The sequence below is a fragment of the Plectropomus leopardus genome, chromosome 1 (genome assembly GCF_008729295.1).
Source record: "Plectropomus leopardus isolate mb chromosome 1, YSFRI_Pleo_2.0, whole genome shotgun sequence".
NCBI lineage: Eukaryota > Metazoa > Chordata > Actinopteri > Perciformes > Serranidae > Plectropomus > Plectropomus leopardus.
Genome location: NC_056463.1, coordinates 38715044 through 38732202, shown reverse-complemented (window position 1 = coordinate 38732202; position 17159 = coordinate 38715044). Strand labels below are relative to the sequence as shown.

Genomic DNA, 17159 nt, shown 5'->3' with positions numbered 1-17159 from the left:
AATTTTACTTTAAGATGTTTTGTTGGACCGCAAGATTTGAGGTTTCTGTATAACAGAGTAACTTTTACTTCTCCTAAAAGTGACTCCTTTTATTTGAGTGGAACAAGCTCTTGCATTAATTTTGTTTTGGAGAGACTTTATATCAGACTGTCAAACACAGATTACCAGTTAAGACTGTGCTATTTTTTGTTGGGGAATAATGCCCTGCAATGTGTACTCTGTCATGACTGAAGATGATTGAATAAAATATTGAAATATAAATGACAAGTTTTAAAATGTTATTTATTCATTGTCCATAACCGCTTGTCCTCATAAGGGTCACGGGGGGTTGGAGCCAATCCCAGCTCTCATCGGGCAGAAGGCGGGGTACACCCTGGACAGGTCTCCAGACTATCGCCGGGCCGACACAAATAGACAGACAACCTTTCACACTCACAGTCACACCGAAGGGCAATTTAGAGTCACCAATCAACCTGAGCTGCATGTCTTTGGACTGTGGTAGGAAGCCGGAGACCCCGGAGAGAACATCATGATGTGGTACCTTTACATTTTTATTCTTTATCCGTTTTCTAACCGTTGTAGAAAATTATTGAAACTGGCTCAGTGTCAGTCTGAAGTCTGGGAGATGTTTTACCTTCAGCGTCTCCTCATTCAGAGCTTTGACTTCCTGGATCATTTTCTGTATTTCCTGAGAGGGGATGGCTGAGATGACAGAGTGAGCACAAGCAGAAGTGACGTCTGCCTGCTCGTGAACTCCCCCCTCCCCACGCTCAATGGTACAGTCCCTCAGTGTGGCCAGGCTGGATTCAAAATGAAAACACAGTGGAGTTAAGGGAGTAATGCCAGATACACACCTGTAAGCACTGTGCATGTCAGCAGAGTCTGTGAGAACTGTGCTGGTTTTAACATCTCTGACTATTCAAAACTTCACACTGCTTTTCTGCTAAAACAGGAAGCATTTTATTTTCAACCTGAACCACTTCCTTTTGAAAATAAAACAGGCACAGTAAAGTCATGTTGAGTCAAAACTCTCTGCAGAGCTCTTACCTGACAGAAAACCCTCTGTCAGCGCCGTCCAGGGTGCGCCCACCCTCCTGGTGGGCAGTAAACTCCTCCGCAGAGGAGTCCTGCAGGTTTGGGGAGCGAGGGTTTCCATGGCAGGAGTAGACGGGCAGAGAGCGCATCAACGCCTGAGAAACCTGCAACAAAAACAACATATTCAAACAGAATAAGACACATCAGACAACATCAGATTTTTAGCACTGCATTCAGACACCTTTCACATGCATTTAACCTTTGAAACCAGAGCAAACTGGTGATGTCTCACAAACTGCAAGAAATTAGATAAAGGTGATAACTAAATGACCTGAAAATAAGTTTAAAAAAAAGGCGTTGAGGGGGAGAGAGAGGGAGAGGGAAAGAGGAAAAGAGAAATTATATCATGTTAACAATTATTCACAAAATAGGGAATACAATCAGAAAACTATACTTATAATTTATATAATTATAATAACAAATAATTTTTAAAAATCCATGCAACTTTTGCTTGTTTATTTATGTTGTTCTGGTTATCATTTCTATTTGGCATATTAACCTTGTTCTCACCAAGTCAAATGAAAAGAAGGTAACTGTTAAATGATCAGCCCCACAGTGGGCTGTAAACATCCATTACAATTCACAGACTGACTTCCTGCTTCCACTTTGATCTGCTGTCCTTAAAGGCCCTTGTGACAACAGTGATCTGACAGTTTCATCATGTGTCACGTTGTGTGAGGTGAGTCTAATTTATAAAATTCAGATCCAAATCTATGTCAGAACAAACTATTTCACCTGTGAAATATGTAAAATAGCAAATACCTCGTAATGTAAGAGAAAACAGCAGAGATGTGTCATCAACTGAAAACATTCATCAGTGCTGCTCTCAGGTAGATTCACAACTGCCACTTATAACATAATGTTAGACAGCTGATTCTGGGTCATCTCATGTAAGGTGCAATTGGTTGCTTTGTACCAAGGACGATTGTTATTGTTGTCCTCCTACTTGCACATGGCTATTTTTCTGAAATGTAATGCGCATGCCTGGATTGCAGCCGTGATGTCACCGCTCTCAAAGGATCCGCTCATTGCCAGTTTACATATCAACAGAAGGGGTGGCACTTTTTTTTTTTATAAAATTACACTCTGGAGCCTGGTTTCAAAAGTTTGTGTTTGCAGGCCCCCAAAATGCTGTTGTCGTGTGTGTTGTGGACCTGATTGGTTTATACATGTGGGTTTCGAAAGCAGTGTCACTGTGATAACATTGTCCTAAATTCCTGTCTGAAGTAGGTGGGCTTCCATTAGAGATTTGCGCACAACTTAAGCAATATTTTCGAAATGTTGATAAAACACAATTAGGAGATCACTGTGTTTCCACTGAGTGATGTTCTGCAACTTCTCCTCTGGCAATAACATGCCAAGCAGCATGGTGATGGATGTTCAAAACATTAGCAGGTTAATTTCTATTGCAGCCACTGCACCAGCTGTCATTATTTTCAATCCAAGGCCATTTAGGCGTATTATGGAGCCATAATGGAAAGGTGAACCCCTTATACATGGGAGCGGCCACAAATGAAGGATTTCTGCGAGGTGATGACCCGCTCAACTTATGAAGAGGTATGTGATGCAATAACAGCTCTTAGAGCCAGTTCCTACTGACAAGCACACAGCCATAGCACCATGTGAGCTAGAAAAAAACAAAAAAGTCTTTCCATTGCAGTTTTGCCAAATATGGCTTTTTGAGCCACCTGGAAAAAACATCTAAATCTATAATTTTTATTGCAATTTGCAGAACATTTTTTGCCAAGTTGCTCTTGGCCCTTTTCCCCATGGTTTTGAAAAAAAAAAACAATTGCAATAATTTGCTTCAAAGGAGTTGGAGGAGGTTTCAACAGTTGTGAAAGGTGTCTAAATGCAGAACAAAACATTGTTGTCAATCAAGGTTTCAGATTGTTAAATAATGTTGACATGACAGATCAAGTTAAACATCCTCACATGATAGATTACCTGGTTACTGAAGGCCAGGATCTTCCCTAAATTCTCTGCCTCTGGGCCTCCCAGCGGGTCACTGTCTGTGGGCGGAGCAGGACTGAGAGCAGGACTCAGAGCAGGACTCACGGCAGGACTTAGAGCAGGACTCAGAGCAGGACTCTGGGCAGGACTCAGAGGAGGACTCTGGGCAGGACTCAGAGGAGGACTCTGGGCAGGACTCAGAGCAGGACTCACAGCAGGACTCACAACAGGACTCAAAGCAGGACTCAGAGCAGGACTTGCAGCAGGATGATGACTCCCCCCTTCAGCCTGACTGGGTCTCATGGATGGTGCAGGAGGCAGGACTTTGTCCTCTGTGGACCTGCTCAGATCCAGCTTTTCCAGCTCAGGTTCTGATGGACAGATGTTCCTGTCATCATGGACTGTAGCTGAATCAGAATAGTGAACTGCTGAGTCCAGATAAGTGCTGGTGGTTTCTATGGGGGGGTTATCTTCAGAGAACTTGGCCATTGTTTGGCTGGTAGCTTCAGAGGTGGAGGCAGAGACATTGGTGTTGTCTGTGTCCCTGACAGATCCAGACCAGTTTGTCTTAATCTTTTCTGGGCTCTCATGTTTGCCCTTCCTACACTCACCAGGGAGACTCTTGGACTCCCTCTCCATTGGAAGAGGAGAGGTGGAGGGGGCCACAGGCCTCCTGTTGCAGCCCCTCTCGGCCCCCTCTGGACTGGAGAATGTCTCGAAAGAGTGGATCTTTTGTTTGATGGACAGGTTAGCACCAGATGAAGCAGACCGGACACCAAAGCTCCTGCTAAAGCCTGCAGCAGGCCTCTGCTCTGCAGCTTTAGCGTTGCTCTTCTGCTTCTGCTCATCCTGAATTTTCCTCAGACTCTGGCGAAACCAGGCAGGCTTGGGGGCCACTGGGGGCCCCGTCTTTGCTCCTTGCTCAGATGTGTTGTCAGGAGTTAAGTCGGATGGAGGGTGTGAGGTCACATCTGCGGCTGTGCCGTTGAGCTGGGACGTGTTCTCTGGGTCACTCATGGTGGCAGGTTGGCTGTGGATGTTGCTCGGCTGCGTTCTGTCTGCAGCGTGGTGCTGATGACAGTGGATGGCAGGCAGTTCTTCAGGGGAGCTGTCTGAGAGGCGGACCCAAGGATCCTGCAGCTGTTGTTGGGTTTGTTGGTCAATACAAGCCTGTCTCCTCAGAGCTCCTCTCTTCGGCTGTGAGCAGAGCAGCGCTGATGAATCACCTGTCACACAACACACAGAAGAGCAGAGAGTCTGAGAGACCGTCATGTGTTTCAAACATATTCATGTCGAAAACCCACATAGTGATTTAACTTGGTATTTCCACTGTGAGCCACAGCACACAGCAGCCAGAATATCTCAGCCCTGACCGTCTTGGTTTTTCTATAGCAGGCCATCATCATCATCATCATCATCATCATCATTAGTAGGCGGGTTTACATTAGAGAATTATGTAATTAGAGAATTATATAACATTCCAAGATGCATGGTGATGGATGTTCAAAACATTAGCAACTTTATTTCTATTGCAGCCACTGCACTAGTTGTCGTTATTTCCAATCCAAGACCACGTAGGCGTGTTATGGAGCCATTATCGAAAGGTGAGCCCCTTATACGAGGGAGTGGCCACGTATGAGGGATTTCTGGGAGGTAATAGTCCATGATTTCACAGAGGAATTGTGGATTCAAAACCTCCAGGTGATCTGTTCAACTTTTGAAGAGTTATGTGATGCAATAACAGCTCTTGTAGCTCCTGCTGCATCATGAGGGAGTCAGTTCCTACTGACAAGCACACAGCCATAGCATCATGTGACCTAGAAAAGTCCAAAAAGTGTTTCCATTGCAGTTTGGGGAAATATGGCATATTCTAATCGACTGAAGTACCACCTCATGCTAGCGTAAAAACTTTTTTGTGATAAATGGGATTTTTTTTTTTAAATTGAGGTGTTTCCATTAGCTGTATTTCATATACCCAGACTCAATCTGTGCAATTTGATGGTTAATGAAAACCTGCCTACTGCTACTGATTGAATTTTAATCACTTACTAATAAAAATCCTGCCTCAAACAGGAAATGCAGCCTTCATTGCTTTCCATTGAGACAGTGAGAAGCTCAGCACCACAGTTAGCTCACTGTCACATTGTTCAATCAGTAATCAGCTGCTTCTGAAGCCATTCAGGTGCTTTAGTGCAAAATAATAGTCCTAATCGTACCTGTGTGTAGTCTGTCGTCTGCGCAGGCTGGAGTGTCTTCTGTCCCCTCTGACTGTTCTCTATTTCGCTCTCCTTCCTGCTACACAAACAGGAAGTATTGTGTCACGGCAGCTTCTGAAGCATCAACCACAGAGAGGTGCAATAAAGAACTCTGCTTCCGCTCATGCATTCATCCACATCACTGCCACTGATCTCATACGGTTTGATACAGACGGTTATACATCTTTTCCACCAAAATTAGTGTGTACACAAGTTTTAAGGAGATGAAATTAAAAACCTGTGTCTACTGCATAGTCATTTGACCTGGGTGTGAGTGCTGATTGTACTCTTTACTATTACATTGATGAAACAGATGTTAGAGGGGGTTAGTGGATTGTTGTGCAGTGGGAATCAGCAACTTATGGGATGCATCCAGGCAGAGGTTACACTTGAGTCTAACTATCCAAATGGATACCGCTAGGGTGAAGTGAGAATGTTTTAATTTTTAGCGTATTTTATTTATTGGTTATTTTGATAAAGCGACCCTTTAAAAAGAATTTGATAGAAAATTTTGACCTTCATGAAGCAATCAGTATGTTAACATGATGTTAAAAAAAGTGGAATTATTGTGTTAGTCCAACTAAAACTGAACTTACTTTAAATACATGTATTACATGTATTAATTCACACTAAGTTGAATTTCTTTAAGTCTGTCATGTATGTGCCTCAACCGGACCTGAACTGGTCCAGGCGTTTGACCTGGAAGTCGAGAAGCATAAAAAAAGGCCAGGAAAAAAAGAAGAAGAAGAGAAGAAAATAAAATAAGGCAAAGGTAAAAAAAAAAAAAAAGGGCAGAGTACGTAGAAAAGTAACAGCACCAAAAAGTTTAGCAACTGGTTTTCCGCTTTCTCTCTTGTTTGGTATGTGACAATGCGATGCAACTCTATGGCTGACAGATCAGTTTGACATTTTAGTGTAGTATTTTAAGTTAACCACAAGAAGGTCCAGTAGCAACTAGCTGAGAGGGAACATATCTCCACCTAGTGTGGAGGAATACACACATTCTCCCCTGGTGCTTGTACACTCAGATGAGGACAGTAGTCTGATTAAGAATAATAGTCCTAGTTCCTAATGGAACTATAACTGTAGCTCCACTTAACTGTGCATCGGATCATATAGAATGTTAAGTCCCACAAAAAAGATAATTTTTTTCTTCTTTTTTTTGCATTAAAGCAGTAAAACTGAAAACTATAAGTAATAATCCACTTAAAATGGCAGAAACTAAAAATCCCAAACTATGAGACACTGATGGAGACAAAGCTCCTATTGGATGTCAGGAGGCAGAGCTCAGCTCAGAGGCCTGCAGCCAAAATGAACCCTCTGCACACGGACACATGACATGCAGCGCTTTCATGCTGACATGAACACAAACACACACACACATATATGTGATAAAGCATGCATAATGCACACATAAGATGGTATGATAAACACTGTATTATGCACTCCTCATGCATTCTAAATGCCATTTACCTACACAAAGAGACACACACTTTATAGCCAAAAGTGAATGTAGACCTGAGCATTACACTCTGGCTCAGTATCCCTACAGATTCATACTGGCTGATTCTGCAGAATAATACACCCAGTGCCAGTGTTCAGTGTAAGTGCAGAGGTAGCTTGCTGAGCAGAGTTTGGGTTCTGTCACAGATCTGCATGTAATGTTTGCCTTCAAAAAGGTGAATACAGACTGCAGTAACCATATAGTGGTTGTCAAGCAGATTGTAGAAAGAAGGAATAACAAAAACCTTTGCAAACAACATTGATAACAATGAAGAGGGTTTTGCAGAATAGTCAAATTGTCCACCCTACAATTGGCCTCATTCACCAGTATCTTCCTAAGTATTCTGGAAATTTAGGTCCTAGAAAGTTTTTGTCAGATTCATGATGTGTTCACATAATTTTCTGCACCTGTGTCCTTATAATGATGAACCTCATTGTTCTTGTAAATCTAAAATGCGTCAGTTGATCCAGATTAGCATTGGTAAATGCAACATCAATCCCATGAAAGGAAATGAGACTGCAGGGTTATGTGCACACACAGAGACTGAAGAAGAAGAAAAGCTGAGAGAAAAAAGAAAAAGAAGCCCAACCAAAAGCAGAAGCGGGTGGAGCTCAAGACTCCAAACATATAGAGAGAAAAAAAAAAAAAAAAGAATTTGAGTAGCTCTGAAGTGGAGGCGTCTCAGCAGGAAGCGAATGCCAAACAAGCTGTCATATTCAGCAGTGTCAGGAGTGGATATAAGATAACACCATGCATCAGACGCTGTAAATACATGTTAATCAGCCATCCGACCAGCAAAACCAGGTGCGTGCGTGCGTGCGTTCGTGCGTGTCTTTGTGTGTGTGTGTGTGTGTGTGTGTGTGTGTATGTTTGTTTTGTGTCTATGTTTCTGTATCTGTTATTAATAATACCGCTTTGTCACTTTCTGTCCTGTCAATCTGAACCATAAGTGATATTTCCTAGTGGGATCAATCACTAATTTTAAAGGGTATAGTTAAATGGTATAGCAGATGTATAAATGGTATATGATGTGAATTAAAACGTTAGTGTATTGTTTATTTTAAAAGACCTTATTGATTTGCAAAACAATCAAAATAGTTATTAAAAATATTATAAATAGCAAAAATATTTATAATACCTCTCCACAAAATGTAAATGTGCCTGAGTGTGCATAGATTCTGGGGTGGGGTATAGGGATGGTCAGATATGTTATTAATGTGTGTACTGGTATGTTTAAATGTTAAACGTTGGTTAATGTCAGAATCTTTGTAAAAACTGTGTAAGTGGAGTTTGAGAAGAGATTTCCTCTTAAGAACACTTGGTGAATGAGGCCCAGTGTCCCTGTTTGGCAATAGTCTTATATAAATTAGCAATGTGTGACTATTGAACATTTCAGTCCCAAAGCATGAGCATGAATCTGCTGTTAACAGCTTCCACTGGGATAGCTTTCCAAAACATATTAAGTAAAAATACATTTTCCCAAGGGCTTATAACATGTCTATAGCACAAGCTCTTAAAAAGTCATTAGTTACAACTTAAAATCCCTTAAAAGGGGAATCGTAGCAAAATACATGCAGAAAATGAGCAGTCAAAACACTGTCCTGTCATCAAACAAATGCCTTGTTCTCTGTAACTCTATAATAGGCTGACAGCTTTACATTTGAATTTATCAGAACAAGTGTTCAGCATGCTTCACCAGCAAAACACTGCAAGCAACATCACATCACATACACTGACTGAGAGTAACCTCAGGATCTTCCGCAGGGCTGTGTACATCCTGCTGAAGAACTGCAGGCAGTGGAAGGAGAGGAATATGTTACATATTACTCTTTTCAGAGGAAGCATGATTAGCACAGTGAGGGAAACATGATGGACAGAAAGAGCAGCAATCCTCCCAAATCTCTCTGAGTGGAAGTGAAAAGCACATACTCTCTCCTGCAGTCTCACACATACTGCAATATCCTTATCTGAGCACTTCCATAATGTTATATGAATCAATGTAGTCCTCCGAGCAGCATCTGTCAGACAGCCGCTGTCCTCATATGTCAGTCCCTTGGTGTCTTTTTCTATGTGTGCCACACAGGACATGTGATACCTCGAGGTGTAACAATACATCATCCTGGATTGATGTAATGATGTCTAATCATCTAATCATTCAGTGATCAAGGATTTAATATTACTGATGCAAAGTGAAAACATCAATCCATTGGCACACTTTGTGATGTCAGCGAATATTGTATCCTTGTCCAAAGAATTGCCATTATATCATATTGTGATGAATCTAGTGATATTCACCCCTATCACTTCCCTCAGATAAATAGGTTTCCAAATGTATATCTTACTCTCTGTAGGCATTTGAATGCTCCTGATTCGAGCTTTCCAAACTGGAAGATGCAATTCGCGGGACCAGATGTATATTTATGGCCAGTGATGGAAGGATTATTGTGATGTGTAATATTTTTCTGCCACATCTTGGAACAGAATAGCAAACACTACCGTATACAATGGCTGGGGCTGAGAGGTAGAGTGGGTTGTCCTCAAATCGTAAGGTTGATGGTTTGATCACCTGCTCCTCCAGTAAACATGTCGAAGTATGCTTGGGCAAGATACTGAACCCCAAAGCACCACCCTAAGCTCCTGATGGCTGTCTCATTGGTGTGTGAGTGCGTGTGAAAGGTAAAAAAAAAACTGAGTAGCAGGTGGCACCTTGTACAGTAGCCTCGGCCACCAGTGTGTGAATGTGTGTGTGAATGGGTGAATGTGACATGTAGTGTGACAGCACTTTGAGTGGTCAAAAAGACTAGAAAAGCACTATAAAAGAACAGAACCATTTACCACTGACCATTTACAATGCTTTTGTTAGTTGACACAAACCTGACAGCTCCTTAGATTTGGTTTTGGGTCGGGTTTAGGTCATTTAGGTTACCCCGGGCTCCATTTTGGTTATTTTCAAATCTAATATTTAATTTCTCTTTAATTTTTATTTAATCTCTTGTTGATCACTGATCAACAATTTGTGGCAGAGACAAACCAGGAAAGGTAGCAATGTAGTTAGCAAACATGGATAAAACCAAGGCAGATGATGTTACCAATAAAATAACTAAAGGGTACTCTCAAAATCAAAGACAATTACATTGTCCTCATTTGTATCATATAGTAGAAAACTGTACATTAATAGTGAAAATAAAGCATTTTATAATGTATTCTTTAAGAGCAGATACTGGAAAATGTGAAAGACTGCACCAAGTCAACAGTGGTTACCCCCTTTATAGCTCCTTAAACTCTGAGCGGCCCCTGTGATGTTAAGCAGCTGCATTTGGCGGCGTACCTGACACCCCATGTGTGAGGACGAGTCCAGTCCTCTGTCACTGACTGGGGATCCTCCACTGGAGCCACTGGAGTCTCCATTATAACCCTCCTCATCCTGAGGCCAGCAGTACTGATGTGGAGCAGCATGCACCCTGCAGGTGGACTACACACACACACACACACACACACACACACACACACACACACACACACACACAAAATGCTGACTGAAGTGACTGAGGAGGTCACATCATGACAGTTGTACAGAGACTGTACAAATATGCAATGCTATGGTGTGTGGCTAACAGCAGGATATTTACACACATTTGCACGTCCCATTAGCAGGCTCTGAGGTAGAGCTGGTTGTCCTCTAATTGGAAGGTCAGCGGTTCGATCCCCGCTCCTCCAATCAACATGTCAAAGAATCCTTGGGCAAAATACTGAACCCGAAATTGCTCCCCATGCTGTGTCATTGGATTGTGAGTGCGTGTGAATGATTACTGAGTAGCAGGTGGCACCTTGTACAGTAACTTCAACCACCAGTGTGTGAACGTGTGTGTGAATGAATGAATGTGACGTACTATGAAAGAGTTTTGAGTGGACAGATGGATGGAGGAATGGAAGGACGGATGTATGTGATACCTTGTTGTCCCTGTGGGTCGGGTCCAGGTTGGGCTGAGTGTGCAGACTGGCAGCACCAGCAGCAGAGCTGTAGGGGACGTTGTAGTCTTCAGAGGGATACAGGGGCACTGAGAGTCTGTTGTCGGACCAGGTCTCTCTTACAGACTGCACAACAGCAATAGGACACATCAGAAGAGCAAATTAATGTATGTATGTGATAATGTGATAATTACTATTTCATATGTAAAACTGTATTTTATAGCTTTTGTGAATGTTTTAGCTCCTCTCCATACAAGCTGCCACATGCGGTTACTTTGGGTGTGTCGAGGCTGTGGACGTGGGCTGATGAGTGATGCTGTGTGTTGTGGAGGTTGTGCATGGTGAGGCAATGGTTGTGGTGGTGGCTGTTGGTGCTGTCGCTGCAGGAGCGGGTCATGGTCCTCTGAACTCGTCGAAGTGTCAGCTGACTGAAACTCCTCTCCAGACAATATTCATGTCTGTGCTGGCTGTGAGAACAGGACTCTGGTCTACGCAGCCCTGAAAAAACAAACAAACAAAAAAATACAATTTTAATAAAATGAAACAAAGAATAAAACTAGAGACTCATTCCCTGAGGACAATGTGATGTTCTGCGCATTGATTAGTTTGATATTTGGATGACTATAAAACTCACTAGCCTTAATGCAGCGGCTGAATTACAGATGCAATGAGGATGAATTGAGGCTTTAAAACACTTTGCAGGTGTAATGTCAATAATAAGCTCAGTGTGCAATAGTGAGCATTTGAAATGTAAATGGTGGTTCTCTTGTATACTGGTGCTTACTTAGGCCTCCATAGAATGTTCTGCATTCTGCAACACATCATAACTAAATAAAAATGTATATACCATACATTTTTAAATACAAATGAAGTACTTTACAATCAGTAAGAAATATGTATGATTGATGTTCATGGGAATTTAATTAAAACAGTCGTACTTCATCTTTTTTGGCACTTCTGGGGGAGTTTTGCAAAGTCTAAGAAAGATGATGAATGATGAGGCCATCAAGATTATGTTGTATGGTCTTTGAAAGAGATTTATACATTTGTATGATTGATTGAATGATGATTGATGATGATTGAAAGATCTGGGCATTTAAAAGTCATGGAAAGACAATTGAGTTGCATCATGGGAAGTGTAGGCTGTAGTGTTTTTGGAGCGTAAACCCTACAAGGAACTAAAATTCATCATATCTCTGCCTCTGCTGGATCAGATCAAACAAAATCAAGTTCAACTTTTATAACTCAAAAAGTCTAGAGTTAAGATTTACTCAGAAAAGCACACATCTACAAAGAAGCATGCACAACTGACATAAGAATTGTTTTGGTAGGATTTAAAGGTCCAGTGTGTAGGATTTGGAGCCATTTATTGTCAGAAATGGTAAATAATATTTTTAACTATGTTTTCATTAGTTTATAATGACCTGAAAAATGAAAAATAATTGTGTTTCTTCTACATACAAAAGGAGCTACTATTCTTCCACTGTGTCTGCCATGTTGTTCTACATAAACTGACAAACCAAGCACTAGCTCTAGATTGGGCCACTCACATTTTGTGTTTTTGCGTCTGCCACCATATTGCCCCTACATGCCTGGCACACAGGCGGGAGGCCTGATCAGATGCTCGAACCACCTGAACTGGCCCCTTTCGACATGAAGGAGCAGCAGCTCTACTTCAAGCTCCTCCTCAATGCTGGAGCTCCTCATCCCATCTCTAAGGCTGAGCCAAGCCACGCTGTGGAGGAAACTCATTTCGGCCCATAATTCCCCTACATGTCTGGCACACAGGCGAAGTTTCAGTTCTGTTACCTCATTAGATGCTATTAAAAGCTACACACTAGACCTTACAGCTAAAGGATATATGTTCTCAAAATGGTCTGCAAAAAAAAAAAAAAACTTTTAAAATCTACAGATGTATGCAAATTTTGTGAAAATGCCAAAAATATTCCTGAACAGGAATATGTGACTGTGGGAAATCAATCATGAACAAATACATATTTTACCATCAGCACTCCACTGGGTCTTCTCCTTTCTCATCCTGCTGTTTTCAACTGCCTGAGCGATGGCATGATTCAGCTGCTGCTCTGATACCTGGACACACACAGTTCAGAGGAGAATGGAAGTGCAAATGGTAAATGGACTGCACTTGTGTAGCACTTTTATAGTCTTTTACCTCACTTTGACCTTTCATAGTATATGTCACTACACCCATTCACACACGCATTCACACACTAGTGGCTGAGGCTAGCGTTAAAGGATGGCAAAAAGTATCTGAGTTCAAGGCAGCTTTCGAACCTCTTAAAGGGAGTGATAAAAGTAAAAAAAGAAACAACATACAAAAGTATAAAAACAGTCTTCAGATTCTTGTGTAGCATGAAAATCTTTAAATTTTGCCATAAACCTGAAGATGGAAAAAAGGTCCATCCATTTTCTCCCGCTTATCCGGGGCCAGGTCGCCCGGGCAACAGGTGGAGCGAACCATTCCAGACGTCCCTCTCCCCAGCAACGCTTTCCAGCTGGTTCTGGGGGACCCCAAGGTGTTCCCAGGCCAGACAAGATATGTATTCCCTCCAGCGTGTTCTAGGTCTGCCCCTGGGCTTCCTACCAGTAGCATGTGCCCAGATAACCGCCAACGGGAGGTGCCCAGGAGGCGTTCTAATCAGATGCTTGAACCACCTGAACTGGCCCCTTTCGACGTGAAGGAGCAGTGGCTCTACTTCGAGCCTTCCAGATGTCGGAGCTCCTCACCCCATCTCTAAGGCTGGGCCAAGCCACTCTGTGGAGGAAACTCATTTTCAGCCCATAATTCCCCTACATGCCTGGCACACAGGCGAAGTTTCAGTTCTGTAACCTCATTAGATGCTATTAAATGCTACACACTAGACCTTACAGCTAAAGGATATAATCTCAAAACAGTCTGCAAAAAAAAAAAAAATCTACAAAGGTATGCAAATTTTGTGAAAATGCCAAAAACTGCAAAAAAAAAAAAAAAAAAAAAAAAAGACCATTGGTGAGGAATGGAAAATAGATGGACAGGTATATCGAGAGCTTCGCCTTCTGACTAAACTCCTTCACCACAACGGTCCGGTGGAGCGCCCGCATTACTGTGCTGCAGATGCTGCACCAAACCACCTGTCCATCTCACGCTCCGTTCTACCCTCAATCATGAACAAGACCCCGAAATGCTTGTACCCTTTTTTGCTTGGGGCAACAACTCTCCCCCCACCCAGAGGGGACAATCCACCATTTTCTCGCAGAGAACCAAGGCCTAAGATTTGGAGTTACTAACTCTCATCCCGACCGCTTCACACTCAGTTGCAAACTGCCCCAGTGCATGCTGAAGGTCACGGTGTGATAAAGACAGCAGAACCACATCATATGCAAAAAGCAGACGCAATTCTGACGGCCCCAAACCAGACTCCTAACTCCCCCCGGCAGATCCTGTCCATGAAAATCACGAACAGGATCAGAGACAAGGGGCAACCCTGACGGAGGCCAACACCCACTGGGAATGTGTTTGACTTCACGCCGAGTATGCGGACACAGCTTTCACTTTGGATATACAAGGACCGGATGGGATGCAGTAGTGACCCCAGTACCCCGTACTCCCGCAGCAACCCCCACAGAACTTCCTGAGGGACACGGTCATAAGCCTTCTCCAAATCCACAAAACACATGCAGACCAGATAGGCAAACTCCCATGCCCCCTCCAGCAGCCTCGCAATGGTAAAGAGCTGATCTGTTGTTCCACGACTGTTCCTCCTGAATCCGAGGTTCGACGATCAGTTGGAGCCTCCTTTCCAGCACCCTGGAGTAAACTTTCCTGGGAAGCCTGAGCAGTGTGATACCCTGATAAATGGAGCACAGTCTCCGGTCCAGCCAAGAAAGTCCAACAATGTCCAGAGCCTTCAGCATCTCAGAACGCATCTCATCCACACCTGGTGCTTTGCCGCAGAGAAGCTTTTTGACTACCTCAGCAACATCTGCCAGAGTTATGGATGAAGAATCCCCCAAGTCTTCAGACTCTGCCTCCTCCATGGAAGACCTGACGGCAAGGTTCAGGAGTTCCTCAAACTGCTCCTTCCACCCTTCAACAATATCCCCAGTCCGTATCAGCAGTTCTCCTCCCCTGCTAAACACAACCTGAGACAAGCCCTGCTTTCCCTTCCGGAGATGTCTCACGGTTTACCAGAACTTCCTTGAGGCTGACCGAAAGTCCTCCCCCATGGCCTACCCAAACTCCTCTCACACCCGAGTTTTAGCTGTCTGCTGCTTCAAGAGAACCCTGGGCCAGTACAGTCCAAAAGGCCTCCTCTTCAGCCTGACGGCCTCCTTCACTGCTGGTGTCCACCAGCGGGTCCTCCGGTAGCCACCACAACAGGCACCGATGACATTCTGACCACAGCTTCTAGCAGTTGCCTCCACAATGGAGGTTTTGAACAAAGACCACTCGGATTCCATGTCCCCAACCTCCCCCGGGATGCATAAAAAGTTCTTCTGGAGGTGTGAGTTGAAGATCTGGCAGACAGGGGTCTCCGCCAGACATTCCCTCGTTCACCCTCACTACATGTTCGGGTTTACCGGGTCTGTCCAGCAGTCTCCCCCGCCATCTGATCCAACTCACCACCAGGAGGTCATCAGTTGACAGCTCTGCTCCTCTCTTCACCCGAGTGTCTCAAAGGCGAGCGTCTGGTGGCTGGGCCTTTTGCCATGGGGCCCGGTCGAGATTGACATGCTGCCACCACCCTGTGGGCCCACCACCCACAGGAGGTGAAATCAGGGCCGGGTGCATTGTGTGCCGGGGAGCAGGCAGGGGCAGGGCCCCCAGGATGCTGACCCCTGGCTTCGTAGGCTAGCTCTGGAAAAAAGGTAATTCTCACAAAACAGAGCAGAAAAAAACACCAACGCTCTTTCTATGGGACAGTATATAGCTGTGATACGACAGAACTAACCACTACACCACTGTGCCACCCAAACAGAATAAATGAGGACCAGAAATGGAACCATGTGGTGCTACACATGTGATGGGTGTGCAGGTGTTTTAGGTGAAAGGCAAACCACTTTTACTTTACTTTACTTCAAAAAACTGCAATGGCAGCAGGGAGCTAATCTGGGACTTTTCCCCTCTGAACTTGTCTTCTAAAACACGAAACTGCACATGAACTGTCATTTATCAAGATAACCCATTTATACAACCCCTTTTTAAAGACAATTTTTACAAACATATTGGAATAGTGAGTTTGAGGGCTGTAGGCACCATTTAGGACACAGAGATTATGTTATCAGTATTGTTTCTAGGAATTTTTTGTGTTTTAATGACCTGAGGAGGAGTTCTATTCTACAATTACAGACAACCAACCCTTTAGTGTCTTTTAGACAAACATGCACAGACACGCAAGTGCATGCATGCACACACACAAAAAAATGTTAGAATTACAATTTTTGGACTGGGGCTCTGTCTTGTGTTCTCTTGATATACTCACGACCATGTTGCTACATTGGTCAAGCAACAGTATTTGGAAAAAGTAATCATGATAAACAACATACATCCATTTGACTTGGCCGCCCAGCATGTTCTTTGTCAGAGCCTTCACTTAAGTTAAAATACTACACACACACTAAAAATACTATAAATAAAAGTCCTACGTTGAAAATATTACTTAAAAGTAATATCAGGGAAAGTAATAATTATTAGATATACAAGTAAAAGTATTCAATACAGTAAAATTAAAAGGAGAAGCAGAAAATCCATATATTTGAGAGACTTGAATCATGAAATGTTTCTGCATGAAAAATTACTAATGTTTTTTTTTTTTAAATAACTGCCAATGAATTTTCTTCTGCACTTGGATATGTATGCTTTGTCATGTCATGGTTTTGAGTGCAAAAAGTCTTAATTTGTTAAGTAACTAGTCACTAGTTTTCAAAAAATTGTAGTGTTGGTGAAATGTACACTTTCCTCTGAAATGTAGTGAAGCTGAAGAAGAAGAGGCATGAGATTAATCAAGTAAAGTAAATTTGCACTCGGGTACAGTACTTGAGTTAATGTACACACATGCAAGTGAGTACATTACATACATTAACAGCACGGTAAAAGCCAGGGTAAGGCTACCAGCACAGATGGCTGCAGCTTAACCCATGAGGTAACACTAACACGGAGCCAACACAGGTCTGCCCTGGAAGTTTAAGGTAAATGAGATGGGGGTGTTGCATACTTTGGGGTCGGGGTGTCGGCTGATGATGATGTAAACTGGACCTGGTGGGCAGTGGCTCAGCACTGTGTAGACGTCATTCAGCGCCATGTTGTAAACCACAGTATCGTTGATCTCCATGATCTCATCCCCACACCTAAAGGGAGGGAGGGAATGTTCAGGAAATGGTGG

General features: G+C 43.1%; 1 protein-coding gene across 1 annotated transcript in view; it reads right to left on the bottom strand.

The window, feature by feature from the left end:
• Positions 1-17159, bottom strand: part of il16 (interleukin 16) — a 38127-nt gene that overhangs the window by 7899 nt on the left and 13069 nt on the right. Inside the window, exons 10-18 of the mRNA XM_042484815.1 lie at positions 16992-17124; positions 12780-12867; positions 11051-11274; positions 10759-10902; positions 10136-10279; positions 5265-5340; positions 3043-4274; positions 1048-1199; positions 635-800 (exon numbers count right to left, since the gene is read on the bottom strand). Of these exons, the coding sequence (XP_042340749.1) occupies positions 635-800; positions 1048-1199; positions 3043-4274; positions 5265-5340; positions 10136-10279; positions 10759-10902; positions 11051-11274; positions 12780-12867; positions 16992-17124 (2359 nt within the window). The remainder of the gene's footprint in view (positions 1-634; positions 801-1047; positions 1200-3042; positions 4275-5264; positions 5341-10135; positions 10280-10758; positions 10903-11050; positions 11275-12779; positions 12868-16991; positions 17125-17159) is intronic.